General features: G+C 31.7%; 1 protein-coding gene across 1 annotated transcript in view; it reads left to right on the forward strand.

Moving 5' to 3' along the window:
• Positions 1–2845: 2845 nt before the first annotated feature.
• The window catches only part of LOC127721586 (corticotropin-releasing factor-binding protein-like), a 39064-nt gene continuing 26023 nt past the window's right edge, over positions 2846–15886 (forward strand). The window contains exon 1 of the mRNA XM_052228360.1: positions 2846–2959. Within this exon, the coding sequence (XP_052084320.1) occupies positions 2891–2959 (69 nt within the window). The 5' untranslated portion in view covers positions 2846–2890. The remainder of the gene's footprint in view (positions 2960–15886) is intronic.

Here is a 15886-nt window from a genome sequence, read left to right on the forward strand (position 1 = left end):
CAAAATAGAAAATACTTCTCTTTTATTAATCTCAATAGTTTTTCATCTCATTGAATCCGCCACCTATACATAACCATGTGCAGTTCTACACTGGGAAGGGGTACTTAAGGTGGTACATAACACTACAGGGAGATAACTCTGTAAAAATCAGCTGAACGTTTTAATCACAATCTATTGTCAAGGAAAAATATTAAGCTTCTAAATGATCAAAATTAGTGTTTGTCAAACTGCTATATATCCAATGAAATTTTTCCGATAAATAGTGTGGTTAAAGTTTTTAGAAATTTTTTATATTTTTGTCAAAGGGTCAAAGTAAATATTTTGTCAAAATTTTATGAAAATTAAACTTGCCAAATAATTTAAGTCAAGGTGTTTGGTTCCACATTAAAAACATTATTCTAGGTAACCTTACTATAGACCTCACTGCTTACCATTATAAATAGTAATGTGGTACTATAGTTGACTATTGTATTTAATTTATATACATCGACCGACATTAAGCTCTAATTTATAGAGTGAATGTAAGAAAAACGTATCCAGAAAGAGGAAAGCTCTGTTTCTGATATTGACGTTTTATTCCGGATCGAATGATATTCACGAAGTCTAAAAACCGTAAGCCAAGAAAGCAAAAACCAGTAAACGTTATGGACTTTTAATGACGTATTCTAAAATGTACTGATACCTGAAGTTGTTAAAAGTAATTATGTTGTCCAGTCGTTACACAGTAATTTATATAATTACAATTAGAAGGAAACTGACACAAATCTAATATAAATTTAAACTCATAATTTCACCTGGAACTTCCAATTAAACAAGACTCTTGAGTGGAGAGGAGTGTGATGTGATTGCTTCTTTTGACTTGTAACTACTTAGCCAACCGGTATTGGTTGATCTAGCTAGGGAAGTACTTGTTTTAGCATGTCGGTAAGAGCGCTGACTTGAAACACAGCGACAGCTTGAGTGCAGGGTTTGATTGACAGAGGTGTTGACGTGTGATATTTTAGTGAGAATCATGCTCTCCGGCTTCACACGTTAAACCTCGCCACATTCCGTATATGCTGGTCCCATGTAAGGAACCTATAACTCAGTTGTTGTCGTTGTTACTTTGCTGTCTTTCGAATTTGTTTTTCGTTTATTGTTTTGTACATAAACCAGGCTATTGGTTTTCAGGTTTGAATCGTTTCATATTTTGTAATTTCGGAACCTTTTATAGCTGACAATACGGTATGAATTTTCCTCAATGTTGAAGGCCGTTTGCATTCACGCCATATTGACTAATTGGTCGTTGCCGCATTGACAATTATACAACATCTCCATATTTTTATAAACTGAATGAAATTCATGTAAAACAAGAAATAAATCAATAAAAACATCAATGGACAATTATTAATTATTAACTTAGATTAACATATGGTTCTGAAACGTGTGCAGATTCACAGGCAAAGCAAACCGTCTATTGCAAAAGAAAAAATCAGCAATCAAAGCCGTTTATTCACTATATATCTGTTTCGGCCAAATTTTTTTTTTACGTTTACCACAAATCTCCCGTTTTATTCATACATAACAACTCTTTTCTCAGAATTTTTTTTTTTTTTTTTTTCACAGTAACTGTGCACTATTCTGAGAGAGAGAGAGAGAGAGAGAGAGAGAGGAGAGAGAGAGAGAGAGAGAGAGAGAGAGAGAGAGAGAGAGAGAGAGAGAGAGAATGTTACAATGCAATTCAAAATACATTTTTCGAATCAAATGCAAAAACCTCAAGACAATTTCCCTTTGTCACTAGTTTCTAAAATTGCATTTGTTCAGGGGTCTTACGCAACTCCGTTTACATATATCCTCTTTTTTATATTGTAGTATTCATTTTCTTTTAAAACTATGTTTAACTGAATTATTTCTTATTCAATATAATGTATGTATTAAGTGACGGTCAAACTGACGTTTATCACAGACATACTAAATCAACATACATATCTATCTACAAGTAGTTAAGTTAAACCTTTACGATTTTGACTACAGATGAATATTTATTTAATTTATCTAAAACTATAAAATTAGAAAAATCTTCTTTGTACTATATGTTTTTGGAGTGTACACAATGGTCTTTGTAACTGAAGAGTGTTTCAAACGCAGAAAATTTGGCAAGCCATGCAAAACTTTAGTTCAAGTTGAAAAAAAATCAAAGAAATTGTTTTCCAAAACGAAGCCTACGTCCTTATTTCTATATTTTATTATTTATTCATGTACGTATTAATTACTTTCATAATTATGATCACAAAAAAAGGATACAAAGCATTCTTAAAATAGATATTATGAAAGTTGATTTTTTTTTAATTGGCGTGAAAACAATTATCATCGTCCTGCCTTATGACAGAGTTCTGTCAAATACTTGCTAATGTATTTGTTTTTTACACATAATTTGCATTTTAACGTCAAACATCTTCAACGGACTTTGCTAATCATGTCGATAAAATCACTTAAAAACAGCGAACAAAGACGGAAATCAATTCCGATTCAATTAACCACTGACGTAATAACAAAAAGTAAAATAAGGAGAAACAAAACGTTAAAAAATCAGACCAATGATTTTATCGATAATTAAAGACCAACTGTTAATTGCCTTAATAAATTCGAATTTTTTACAAACTGTTCAAAAACATTAGTGATTTGACTAAACAAGACGTAAAATAATTACAATTCCTCAGATAGTTTTGATCAATATAAACATTTTATATAGCATTTAACAATACGAACGAATGATCTCTAGGATTGTCATAGAATTAAAGAAACAAACTGTAATACGTAAAGTGCGTGGTCAGGAACGATACTATATAAGTAGAGATTTTATCGGATCTCATCCACTTAGATTGTCACCAACGTACCGATAAGCATCAACATGATAAGAACATTTCTTATTTTACTTTGTCTCATTGAGAGTTCCATCATCAACGCACTTCCATTTAAGGTAATGTCACTTTCATTTTTTACTTTGCCTTATTCGGATCATCGTCAACGCACAAACTTTTAAGGTAATGTCACTTTCATTTTTTACTTTGCCTAATTGAGTTCCAGTGTCAACGCATTACAATTTAAGGAAATGTCATTTTTATTTTTACTTTGTCTCATTGAGAGTTCCATCGTCAATACACTAAAATCACTTTCATACAATAATTTGTGTTGTTTCCTTAAAATATCGTTGTGTTAACGTTGCTTTAAAAATGTAACATTTATTTTACACACAAAAAACATTGCCAATGTGTTGGTCCAACTGTAAGACATTACGATTCTGGTGTTTGATAATGTCAAAAGTGCATAACAGTTCCGGTATACAAATTTAGTTTCTTTTTTAACTGTTGCAATTACAGTTAAAAACGTTACTGTTTATTGAAAAAAAAAATGTTTATCGGCAAATTAAAGATGTCAAAATTTAGAAAATTTACTAGTTTCACCCTTGTATTATAAAATTACCCCCAAAAGTTAAAATGAAGTATCAACTATTTTTTTCGATACTAATTAGGGGGGCTTCTATTTATGAAAAGAGTATTACAAATTATTTTACTAAATGTTAAACGTGGATTGGAGATATTTGCTTTCATCATTTTATACCGAAATTGCAACGTTTCTGTTACATGTACAGCATATTGTTTTAAAACACGTTAATTGGAACATCTGATGTCCATAATCATATACTATAACTAATCATTTAACCGGTTTTTGAAGAAACAAATTGACATACATTTTATGAACTATGTAATGCATACGTGGATCGCTTTTGCGGCAGGACAATGGGGAAGAAGCAAAGTGTACGTTTGAGACACAAAACTTATAATACGTGTAACAAGGGAAAACCGATTTGATCGTATGATTTTATTAGTGATAATTTAGATAGATTGAACCGATTTGAATATGTAATGCATAATAATTCAAATAAATCAGATTTTCACACGACATGTGTCCAAGTTTGAAGGATTTGATTGATGCACCTACCGATTCAGAGGGATTGTTGCATTGCCGCACATATCTGTTGTGTACGTTCAGAAGTCCGTTTTGATTGGCTCAGATGTTTTAATTGAAGAAACAGCTTTTAGCAAAGTAAATTACGAGGACGGAAGCATGTATACTTTATATGTTTGCCTTGAAATTAAACCTCAAAAGTGGGCAGTGTACATCATAACATAGAATTATATTTTAGAAAGTTAAGGATGTTCGCTACTCTGTTTCAAAATAACAAACTTTTGAAAAGACTGTTCTAAAATGAAAGTATATAAATAAAGGAAATAAAAAAGCTGAAAAAAATGAAGGGTCCGTGTGCTTGTTTTCGAGATATTAGCTTTTGAAAATTTGGCGGGAAATGATTCTCTCTAGATTTTTCATACTTTTAACATTGGCCGCTTTTTTGTTTCAAAAACTATGAAAAAATAACAAGGATTTTATAAGATTTTCAAATATGGCTTTTTAAACTATATGTAATAAAATTATGGAAAAAAAAGTAGGGGTTAGTGGGGAAAATGTTTGAATGGCAATACATGGATAAAACCAGAGGATTCCGAAAATCTGGCAAAAATTCAAAAACAAGAGGAGCAAACATCCTTAAGGCATGGTGTATGGGTAATAATTCTTGAAATGAGTAATGCGTTTGTAAAAGGTGGATTTGACAATGTTGTTTTTTCATTCTTGTGATTCAGATTTTTTTTTTAAATTCTGCGTTACATAGAAGCTTAAAGCATACTTCAGAAAACGGTTAGCACATCCGTATACACCTGTTTTTAATAAGAGAAATATCCCTTGACCTTTTAATATGTAGAACCACGAATTCACGGCCCAGTCATGGAATAAATCAGAAAGTAATACAAATTTAACGCAAAATAGTTCCTACGCAGAGCTGTCACTTTAAGAAATATGTAAAATGATTGAGTTACATGTAGTTTGGAATTATAAATGAAAGCTGAAAAACTGGAGGTCAGTGTAGAATCCTTGTGGTGGAGCTCATCGTAGAACCCTTGTTGAATGTTGATTTTGAAAACTATAAAAAAAAACATTATACTGAAATAGGAGGCCATATTGCCTGTTTTTCAGTTAAAACATACTTTACGTTTTAATATTGTATTTATATTGTGTCATAGATCAAACTTATTCGTTCAGTGTTTGTTTACTTGTTTTTGTTTAAATGTATTTTTGATCGAGTTAAGCCATTTCAATTGATCTTTTATAGTGTGTCTTTTTATGTTGTAATGTTTCACTACTGTCTCAGGTTAGGGTGAAGGTTGGCGCCTGTTAAAACGTTTAAACCCGCTGCATTTTTATGCACCTGTCCTAAGTCAGGAGCCTGTTGTTCAGTGGTTGTCATTTGTTAGTGTGGTTCATATGTGTTTCTCGTTTCTCGTTTTGTATATAGATTAGACCGTTGATTTTCCTGTTTGAATTATTTTACACTAACATTTTGGGGCTCTTTATATCAATCTGTTCGGTGTGAGCCAAGGTTCCGTGTTGAAGGCCGTACTTTGACCTAAAATTGTTAACTTTTTATACATTGTGACTTGAATGGAGAGTTGTCTCATTGGCACTCATACCACATCTTCTATCTTGTATTTGTACAACACAATTTAAACGTACAGGTCATAAGATATTATTTTGACATGGCATTACTGTCTTTTTATGCGAACGTTAGACAAAATAGCTGGAGTGCTTGATATTATAGAACTTTATTTAGAAAGCAATGGGCTACATGAATAAGTGGTGTTCCTCCTTCAAAAATATTTTAAATATTAGGCATATGCAAGACATGACAAATCCGATGTATATAAAGATATTCTACCCAAAAGTAATAATTATTATTCCGAAGTAATCCGATGATACCCGAAGTTAATGACCAAAGTCTTTTCGTTTACGTGTTGGGCTATAAAACGACCACTTTTGTTGACATTAGTACAAAAGTTTTACGCCATGGTGGCGGCTTCTGTGTTCTGTCCGGGTCTTAAGGTGGTACCTAACACTACAGGGAGATAACTCTGTAAAAATCAGCTAAACGTTTTAATTACGTTGTATTGTTAAGGAAATATTAAGCTTCTCAATGATCAAAATTAGTGTTTGTCAAACTGCTATATAACCAGTGAATTTTTTCTGATAAAGTGGTTGGTTCAAATTATTTGAAATTTTTATATTTTTGTCAAAGGGTCAAAGTAAACATTTTGTCAAAATTTTAGGAAAATTAAACGAGCCAAATTAGTATTATTCAAGGTGTTGGGTACCACCTTAACTATCTGTATTGAATTTTAAACTCAATACTGCTTGACATGTGTTTGATGTTTTTTTTCAGTATGACGTCATGTATCCCAATCATCCTGATAATGGATGATATATTTGCCACTGGACGTTAAGTAAATATCAATGAATCAATCATTATAACCAGTTTTCTGCAAACTATTTTTCCACATCGATTTTAATAATTCCTTGCATTTTTTAGTTTTATATTCATGTATGAATTCCACTTGAAGTATAAACCCAATTAATACAGCAATCAAGTAATACAAGATAACCAAATAGACATCTATAGATATCCATTTGGTATTCAACGATTACAAAATGTATGCAATTTCTTCAGATAATTTACAGAATCGTTATTTAGAAATAATTTAATTTTGGATGTAACGCGTCTTCTGATTGGCTGACGTTGTTTTGTTTATCAGCTCATAGACATAATTTTGTCATGTGACCGTGACGTCATCAACGTTTTTTCATGGTTTACTCCGGTTTAAAATGGAATTTAGAATTAAATTATAAGTAATGACTGTAATATTTTTTCTGTCTATTCGAAATAACATAAAAAATGTTGTGCACACTTTAAAATAACCCGCTACGCGGGTTATTCAGTGTGCACCACATTTTTTGATGTTATTTCTTCATAGACAGAAAAAAATATTACAGTCATTCCTTAAACAGATGAACAATGAGTAATTTTAGAATTTGACATTTAATAAACACCTGTCTATTATTGAAGACCGAAACCATGAATTGACCTCTAGATGTTTTAAGTTGTTTGTGTTATGCGCCGTTGTGTTGCTTGCGCATTGTCGTTTACCTTCTTCATTATTTCCTGCTTTCAAGGGATACGAAATATGCAAATGAAATTATTGTCAAATATGTATAAACGTCAACTGAAACATTCGATCCTCATTCTGTTTATTAAATTCCTAGATCATATATATGTTGCTTGATATGAACGATAAAATGCAAGCCGAATCAGAGAAAGTGGCTGCGGCCTATAAATTAAAGGAAACACAAATAGACTTTAAATAAAATTGTATCCCTTTAATTGAAAAGTACTTTTCCGCAGAAAATGTCCAGGGATATCCTTAAGGTACCCCTTGAAATACACGCACAACCTTTTTATCAGTGTAAAATGCATGTACATGGATGAAGAAATACCGTATCGTACTTTTCGATTGGTTCGGCTCTGTGCCCAAATGATAGCATGCTAAATATTTAAAAAAAAATAGATAAAAATTTGATTCATTAATATAAATGAACCCATTTCAAGGAACCCTTTAAGGCATGTCTTAGTAAATAACCAAAAATGGAATATGAACAGTAATAAAGCATCAGACAATAGCTCAATTAAATAGCGTTTAGACTGAAACCAACAATAAGTTTTTAACAACAACGCACCAGGCGGTGGTAATGTATTGACCATTCCGTTCCTACATTTTTTTGTAATTGCAATCTTTAATCGGTTACTAATGCAAATAATATAAAAATAGATGCACTTAAAGCACTTATTCAATCAAATCGCCTGCCAGCAAATTCGCGGGAATGTTCTTGCTCACAAATAACCGTACGGTCATATATTGGCTTATTTTCATGCTTTCTACAATAAAATTTTCATTATCAACAGGAGATGTTATTTTATTGTCGTGATGAAATGTTCATTTCATTTTAAATCCGCTTTTATGAAGTCATGCTTTAAATTAAATTCCTGTAAACTGATGTTAGCAAGTTATTATTGAACTTTTGTATCGTGTTACAAATAAATGAAGTATGTCTATTAAAAAACTAATCTTGTTTATTTAGGTCACGTTGAAGTCTTTTTAAGTAGGGCGCAAGGATGTTATTCCGTCTCGCCTTCGCTATATAAAGAATGAAAATAACACTTTATAAATTTGATGAGAACTATATAAATTACTTGATCATGAAATTACAAAAGTAATTACATTTTCAATGCTGTACTTTGTTCATAAATTAAAACAAAAAACCTGCCAGGTCACTTTAAAGTTTAACTCACAATTTTCGTCGGTAGATGTCAGTACCAAGTCAGGAATATAACAGTTGTTTTCTATTAGTTCCGTTGGTTGATAAAGTCTAACGTTTGATTTTGTCAGTTTTTATGGACTTCCCTATTTTGAATTTACTTGCAAGTGAATAATTTGACCTCATTGAATCCGTATTCATGTAACCTTCAATTTAACTCCTTAGCTAAAGATGGGTACCGCATGAATTAGGCGTGTTCAGTTTTTAATTGGAAAAGAATGTCAACATTGAAAGTGAAACAAGGGTAAACCATTTGATTGACTGATTCGTTCCACAAAATTTCATTCTTATAACGTTAAAAACGACGATTAACATATATTCTTAACCTATAATATAAAATCAAACAGACCTAAACAAAATCCAATTGCACGAGTTCGCTATCTATTTACATTTATGTTATATCGGGTTATATGACTGTCGGCAGTCTTCGGAGGTCACCTCGATAGTTAATTAGATGGCGTCTAGACTAAAATACACACGAAATGCTGATACATATTATCGAGCACATGCATTGTAAATTGTTTATTTTAGACTTTATAATTTAGATATACATTTTAGTATGTTAAAAATCAAATATGAGAATTTGAGTCAAATCGGTGAACATGAATTTGACAGCTAATGCCCCTTTAAAAGAAAGACAGTAAGAAAAAAGAAAATCAAATTTGTACACAATACTACACTACCAATTTTACTGCCCCAGTTGCCCATTTCGATAAGAAATGTCTCTTTGGTGATGTATGAGGCTAACATTTCTGAAAATTCACACTTATTCAAAAATTGAAGTACTGAAAGCACGCTCAGTGTGATGAAACTGGTTCACTCTAATATCGGCAGCTGTACTTCGGATTTAAAATTTATTTTGTGTTAAAATTCTCTAATTTTCGAAATAACTAATTTGAAATCTTAAATCACAAGCAAAAACAAACGCTTGTCACGGATAATTAATCATGCTGAAAAGTATATTTGTGTTCTTTTGGTGCATATGAAATTAACACAGTGTTACAACATATTGATCACTGGTTCAGTGATTGCCCAATGAAACTTTTAATACAATTACAGATGATAGTTGCGAAAAAACAGAAGGTATAATCTATGTAGGAAGTTGTCACTATTTCTCAGTGAAAGGAATTTGTAGAAATTTGACCAAATCTCGTTGAAATTCTGTTAATCCTATTTGTATCATACGGCGTGTGCCCACCTCTTAATTCTCTTATTTTTAAAATCTCATCAGCATTTTCATTAGCAAAGTCAACATGTCATCTGTTTTTCTGTGTTTTCTCCCATTAGCAAATCCAAACAACAAGAAGCAGATTAAACAAGCACCCCCGTTTCTACTGTGGGTACAATGTATTCAATAGACGTTCATTTAAAAAAAGGATATTTAAAACCGATCCTGATTTTAAATATTTATTCAATTGCACCAAAAAAATGTTTTAAAAAAACGTTCATAAGTACAAGAATTTGTTGCGACTTTATTTTAACAGAATGCAATTTTACCTACGTTGCTATTTTGGTAAAGCCCGATATTGTGAAATGAACAAGGTAATATATCTATGCCAATTTTTATGACGTATATTGTGTCATCTACTTCTGCATTTTTAATAGAAAAAGAGTTCAGTACATTCTAGGTAACATTCCCGATGCTGTTGAAAGTCATTTTGTACATTGCATTAGAACGGTTGACTAGGGTTTACAAATCTGATGATATTGTAGACTTGTCTGACAACAAAACCTACGCTTTGGTCGTCCGATTTGCCCTGTGTGTTGCATAAACACGCAGCCACGTCCAGCACCAGAGCTATTATCCGATGTTCATCTTGGTTGACCAACTTTGAGCAGAATTTACCTATTATTTACTATGCTATTTTTTCTCGTTCTGAATTGGTTTGGGATATTGGCCACTGGACGTTAAGTAAATAATCAATCATCTAATCATCTCTTTATTACTGGCCAGACATGAAAGATGACCACAGTAATTGTCTTGGGCATTTGTGGACGTATATATTACATTTACACTGCACGTAATTATGTGCGGGACATAATTGTTGTCTTATTCATCAAGGATATCATAGATTATCATTGTAAACCGTAATTGTATCTTCACGCAAAACAATGCTGCGATTTTAATTATTTAACGATTATGACTACAACAAAATATGTCAAGAATTCTATCTTTCTCTCTCTCTCTTCTATGCTGTGTTTTGTATACCATTTGTTTGTCTTTTGGTCTTTTACTTTTTTTGCCATGGCGTTGTCAGTTTATTTTCGACTTATGAGTCTGAATGACCCTTTGGTATCTTTCGCCTCTCTTTAATAACATACAACAAGAAGAAAAAATGTTGATTTGAAATTTGAAATAAATGGATTTTCTAAACAAAAATTCTGTAAATATATAGAAATCAACCGAACTTTAAAGCTTCTTTTTTAATTCTGCAAAAACATGAATACTTATAACACATTAATAAAACTAAATTTTGCAGATGCGTTACTGATTAGAGAACTATCTCTCTTAACTCAAACTAGTTCTCTTAAAACATGTCAATTAAAAGATCATGTGTTACCATATATATTTTTTAAGTCGTAAATCTTTTAAAAACTAATAATGCGATAATGTATGGCGATCATTAGTTTTATGAGGTGTCTAAGCAGCCTGCGTAAAACAAGGATTTAATACCTTATAGATACCGCCAAATTATTATTTAAATCATAAATATATTGGTATAATGGGCAAAATAAAGGCTAGTTAGCCAACGTAAAACAAGGTTTCAATGCCGTAAATACTACCAAATTGTTATTTAAGGATGTAGTTAGGTTGAAATTAAAAGAATCTAGAATTTAAAATTGATACTATAAGTCAGAAGAGCATTAGTATAAGAACAAAATAAGCTAAAAATATTGAGAGGTTATGGAACTCCTTTTGCGATATTTGATTTTTTTTAAAATGATGGGGAAAAGGCTGACTCGGAGTTTTACCTTATATTTAGGATTGGCATTTTTGGGTTCTCAAATCGCAAGCAAAAAATCTAGAGTCTGCTTAAATTTTGATAATGACTTTTTATGAGCTATTGAAGTCTTCTATGATAAGAAAAGTGAGTGATATGGGGCAAAATATTTTACCCTGTATAGTAGGAAAAAACCAAAGACAAAAATTCATAAACCTCACCTGAGTACATCCTTAAATCATAGATATATCGGTAAGGGCAAAATAAAGGCTAGTTAATTAATGTTACAGCATCAGACTTTCGGAAGGCAGCTCTTAGAAATCCGAAACATTACTTTAACGAAAGTAGAAGAAACTGCTGCAATGTATTTTTTTCGTGCGTCAAAGAAAATACATCCGTTTTATTCCCCTACCACTTTATTCCCCCAACCAATGTCATGTTCTTCTACCTCTTGCGTAAAAACAACAAAAATTGTAATTATTGGTGATATAGAAAAAGAGAGGCGAAAGATACCAAAGGGTCATTCAAACTCATATGTCGAAAATAAACTGACAACGCCATTAGTAACGCCATGACATAGTTTCAGTTAGAAATGTTTCCACAATAATTTTCATTCATGTCTTCATAACACTACAAATAGTCTTATTATATCTGGAGTCCGTCTCTCCTGCGTGTGTAATAAAACATAAATTGAAAAAAAAAAAATCAAGAAATTTTGTTAAAACATCTGTCCCAATCTGACATTATCGTTCAATAAATAAAAAAGTGTCATGTATGAATTCTAAAGCGTCCCTTGCATTAGCTATCAACAGTTATGCTTAAATGTTTCATTTAATTATGTATAAATTGTATATGATATTTCCTGGTAATTAAATACGATAAGAATGGTGTTTGTAACAAACTGTGTAATCGACTGCGCATTGGTTAAGCAATAATAAAGATTGAACTATATTATGCGGAATGAATTTTTGTCCTTTTGTAATTCGGATTAACTAAGCTCATAAACTTATCATTGTGCAGTTTGAAAATCCATGAATATTGCCAGGCTCGCCTTACTTATTCTGTGGGATGGAACAATGTCATTTCCGCAGTACAACTACAAAAAATAAATCTCGACGATCTAGTGAATTACACATTGAACGTGATTTTTGTAGGGTAATCAAAGGAAATAGGAAAATAAATAGAATCAGCGAGAATGTGGAAATGATACTTTAGTTGATGCCGCGGTCGTGTCAGTATTCATCAATGCATTAATTTGTCGTTAAATTTAGCTAATCAGTTTTGCTCTTCTTCAGCACGCTTCTTTCAGTAACAAATGAACTTGCATAATTGATATTATTACATAAAAATAGAAGTTTTCTTCTTGCTTGAACCTTTTTGGCCTACAATAATTGGGTTTCTTTCGTTTCGTTTCGTCCATGGAAAATGGTTATTATCGATGACGAACTTGGATTAGCAGTATCACATTTATATTTAGATGATAATTGGTTGTTAATGAAAACAACATCTAATCTTTCAATTGTTTTCCAGCTCACCTGGCCCAAAGGTTCAAAAACTAATGCTGTTAGAGCAAAACTGACAAAGAGTGACAATGATGATTTTTTATCAAGTTTAATCTTTTTACATTTAAATGTTGAAAAGCAAAATGATCAACAACAAGAGATTTACAAATAAAGCAGTAGGAATGAAAGAGCAATCGAATCCTGACAAGATAATCTTAATTTCAACCCATTGTTCATTGTTCATTACTGCTTTAAATCTTTAAAACTATAATGGATATACAGAAACTTGGTGCAGCCAAAATGATCAGCCAGATATATTTTGACCCACATATGTTCCATTCAATACACATAATCGTTTTGCATTGTATCAAATTTGTTTTTGTTTGTTTTTTGTTGGTGTTGCAAAATGACAGGTGAGCGTTACAAACTCATTGGAGCCTCTAAGTTTAACTTATCTCAGGTTTGATGTGCTGGTGTATTTTTGATTCTTGTACAATATTGATTAAACAAATCGTAATAAATGTTTTCCTTATACATACATGTACATGCACAAAATATCAAATTTAATATATTAAACATTTTATAAAGGTAGGACCAATTTTACCACTGTATTTTTCGCAAGCCGGGTTGCTTAGGACCTTAACTTAAATTTACAATATTAAGGATACATGTGTACACATAGGTTAAGGTTCTGATACCTGTCATTTTTCTGAACATTTGATAGTAACTTGTAAAAATAGTTCCAGGTTAGGTGTAGGGTTGAGCACTCACAAACATAATTAACCCCGACACATTCTTCATGTGCCTGTCCCAAGTCAGGAGCCCGTAGTTAAGTGATTGTCGTTGAATCATGTCTGCCATATTTGTTTTTTGTAAACTGTTTTGTTATAAAAGAGAAGCGAAGGATACAAAAGGGACATTCATTTAAATTAGGCCGTTGGTTCTCTCGTTTCAATTGTTTCACATTTTTCATGTCGAGGCCTTTATAGGCGACTATACGGTGTGAGTTTTTCTCATTGTTGAAGGTCGTACGGTTGCTTATTATTGCTGAAATCCACTTCATTTGAACTTTGGTGAATAGCTGTCTCATTGGCAATAATAACACATCTCCTTATGCTTATTATTAAAGAAAATTTTAAATTAATTTGATTTTAGCAAATATTGAGTACTTATCCAACCCATAAAACAACATTTCATGACGAACCAAATATCTACCATTGGTGCGTTTGTGTAAATCAGTGCCTTTCGAACGCAAATTAATTATTTTGATGTAACATTTTACAAAAACGTTGGAACGATTTTTTTAATGTATCAATGCTCTTTAAAAACTTTCCCTTTACGATTTCACAAACAAATAAATTTTTATCCTATAAGCTTAACAAATATATGTTCGTCCTCATGTTCGTTTTGTTTGTTGACGTTGTATATATATATATACATATACAATATATGTACATTGTCGGAAAATATAAAATGTATTTGTACGAGCTTTAGAAACAGGACGAAAAGCGAGGCTCGCCGAGCTTATCTCCTGTTTCGCAGCGAGTACAAATACATTTTATATTTCCGACAATGTACATATATTGTTTTTATCCTGCAACCAACACCCGGCACTTGAGCTTTAGTTGTTTAATTCCCAATCATTGTCTCTGATTTTTGAAAGAGATCGACATAGTTTAAACGTGGACCGCGAAAAGGACCCCAAAATGAACTGTTACCCAGAAAGAAATATTCATATTACCGCTTGCTCAACATGAAAGCGGGTACCAGGAGACTTTATTTGTACAAGTACAAATAAAGCAAAAATTTATTTGTGTACCTGTTATTTGTACAATAGAGGGATGGTTGCAGGATAAATACTGTACTAGTATACTGTTTTCAAATAGGTATGGTACCCTTCATCCCTTCGTGAATACTGATGATATTTGTATTCTTCTTAATACTAATGAATCTCGACTTCCAACTTCCCTACAACTCTTACTATTCTGCTATTCTCACATGTCATGACATTTGTATATTATCCATAGCCATTTTTACAAATAAAAGGACAGACACGCCAGTCTTTTAAAATTACAATGTACGCGTTACATTACAAGTTATTTGTCTTCACTTCCGGTAAACATGCTGGTTCCCTAAGTTCTTCCATATCTGTAAATCACTGAATTGCTCTTAAGTTCGCAAATGGTTAATGCAAAACGATATATGTTACTTAAGCATGATCAATCTTTATGATTTCTAGTCTTCTCAATTGAATATTGGTTATATGATGGTAATTTACAGGATGAAATTAGCATCTATTGAAAAGAATGAGTTGGGACAAAATGACCCAAACATTTGTCAATCCCGTACAGATAGCAATATAAATCTACTTTAGAAAGACAATTGACAACATATAAAAAATAGTATTCAATACTGAAAACCACGATTGACGTAATCAGAACTGATTATATCCACCGTTTATGGGTATCCAGGGTCATGACTGATATCATAACAGGACGTATTCCATCGGATTTATGACCTACAATCGTTTACATTGATAACGAAAATAAAACTGCTTTATCTGACTGCTTTTATTAACTTATTTTTATACGATTAGGAAGATATCGTCGTTGCTCTCCTTGAATAGTAGTAATCGTTTGTCATTGGGTTTTTTGTTCTAATACATTATGGCAATGCCATGTTTTAGGTAGATTAATTGTATACCGCCATCTTGGGTTGTAAACTAGTGGAACACAATCTGTCTAGTTCTATGCTTAAATCTGCAAATTATGAGACAGATTAGCAATACATGTGTACGACTGTTATCTAAATAAATAAAAACAGTAAATCATTGCATTATTTTCACTGTTTTAACAAATAACAAATATTTAATTTTGTTCGAATATTTTTTTCAACTAAGCCATTTAAGGGGAGATAACTCTAATAACAAAAATTCTAAAAAAAGAATGTTAAGGAAAATTTTCATATTTTACTTGTATCAAGAAAACAAGTTCGGTGACACACTTTTTTATATTTATTTTCTTAAAGTTAAAGCATATTGTAAAACCTATCTTCTCAAATTGTATTTCAAAATTTTATCTCATAGATTTCTTTTTATTTACAAAAAGGTGTTTTTTCATGAATAATCTATTCAAAATTTATTCA

Source organism: Mytilus californianus, unplaced genomic scaffold (genome assembly GCF_021869535.1).
Source record: "Mytilus californianus isolate M0D057914Y unplaced genomic scaffold, xbMytCali1.0.p SCAF_12, whole genome shotgun sequence".
In the NCBI taxonomy this organism is placed as follows: Eukaryota; Metazoa; Mollusca; class Bivalvia; order Mytilida; family Mytilidae; genus Mytilus; species Mytilus californianus.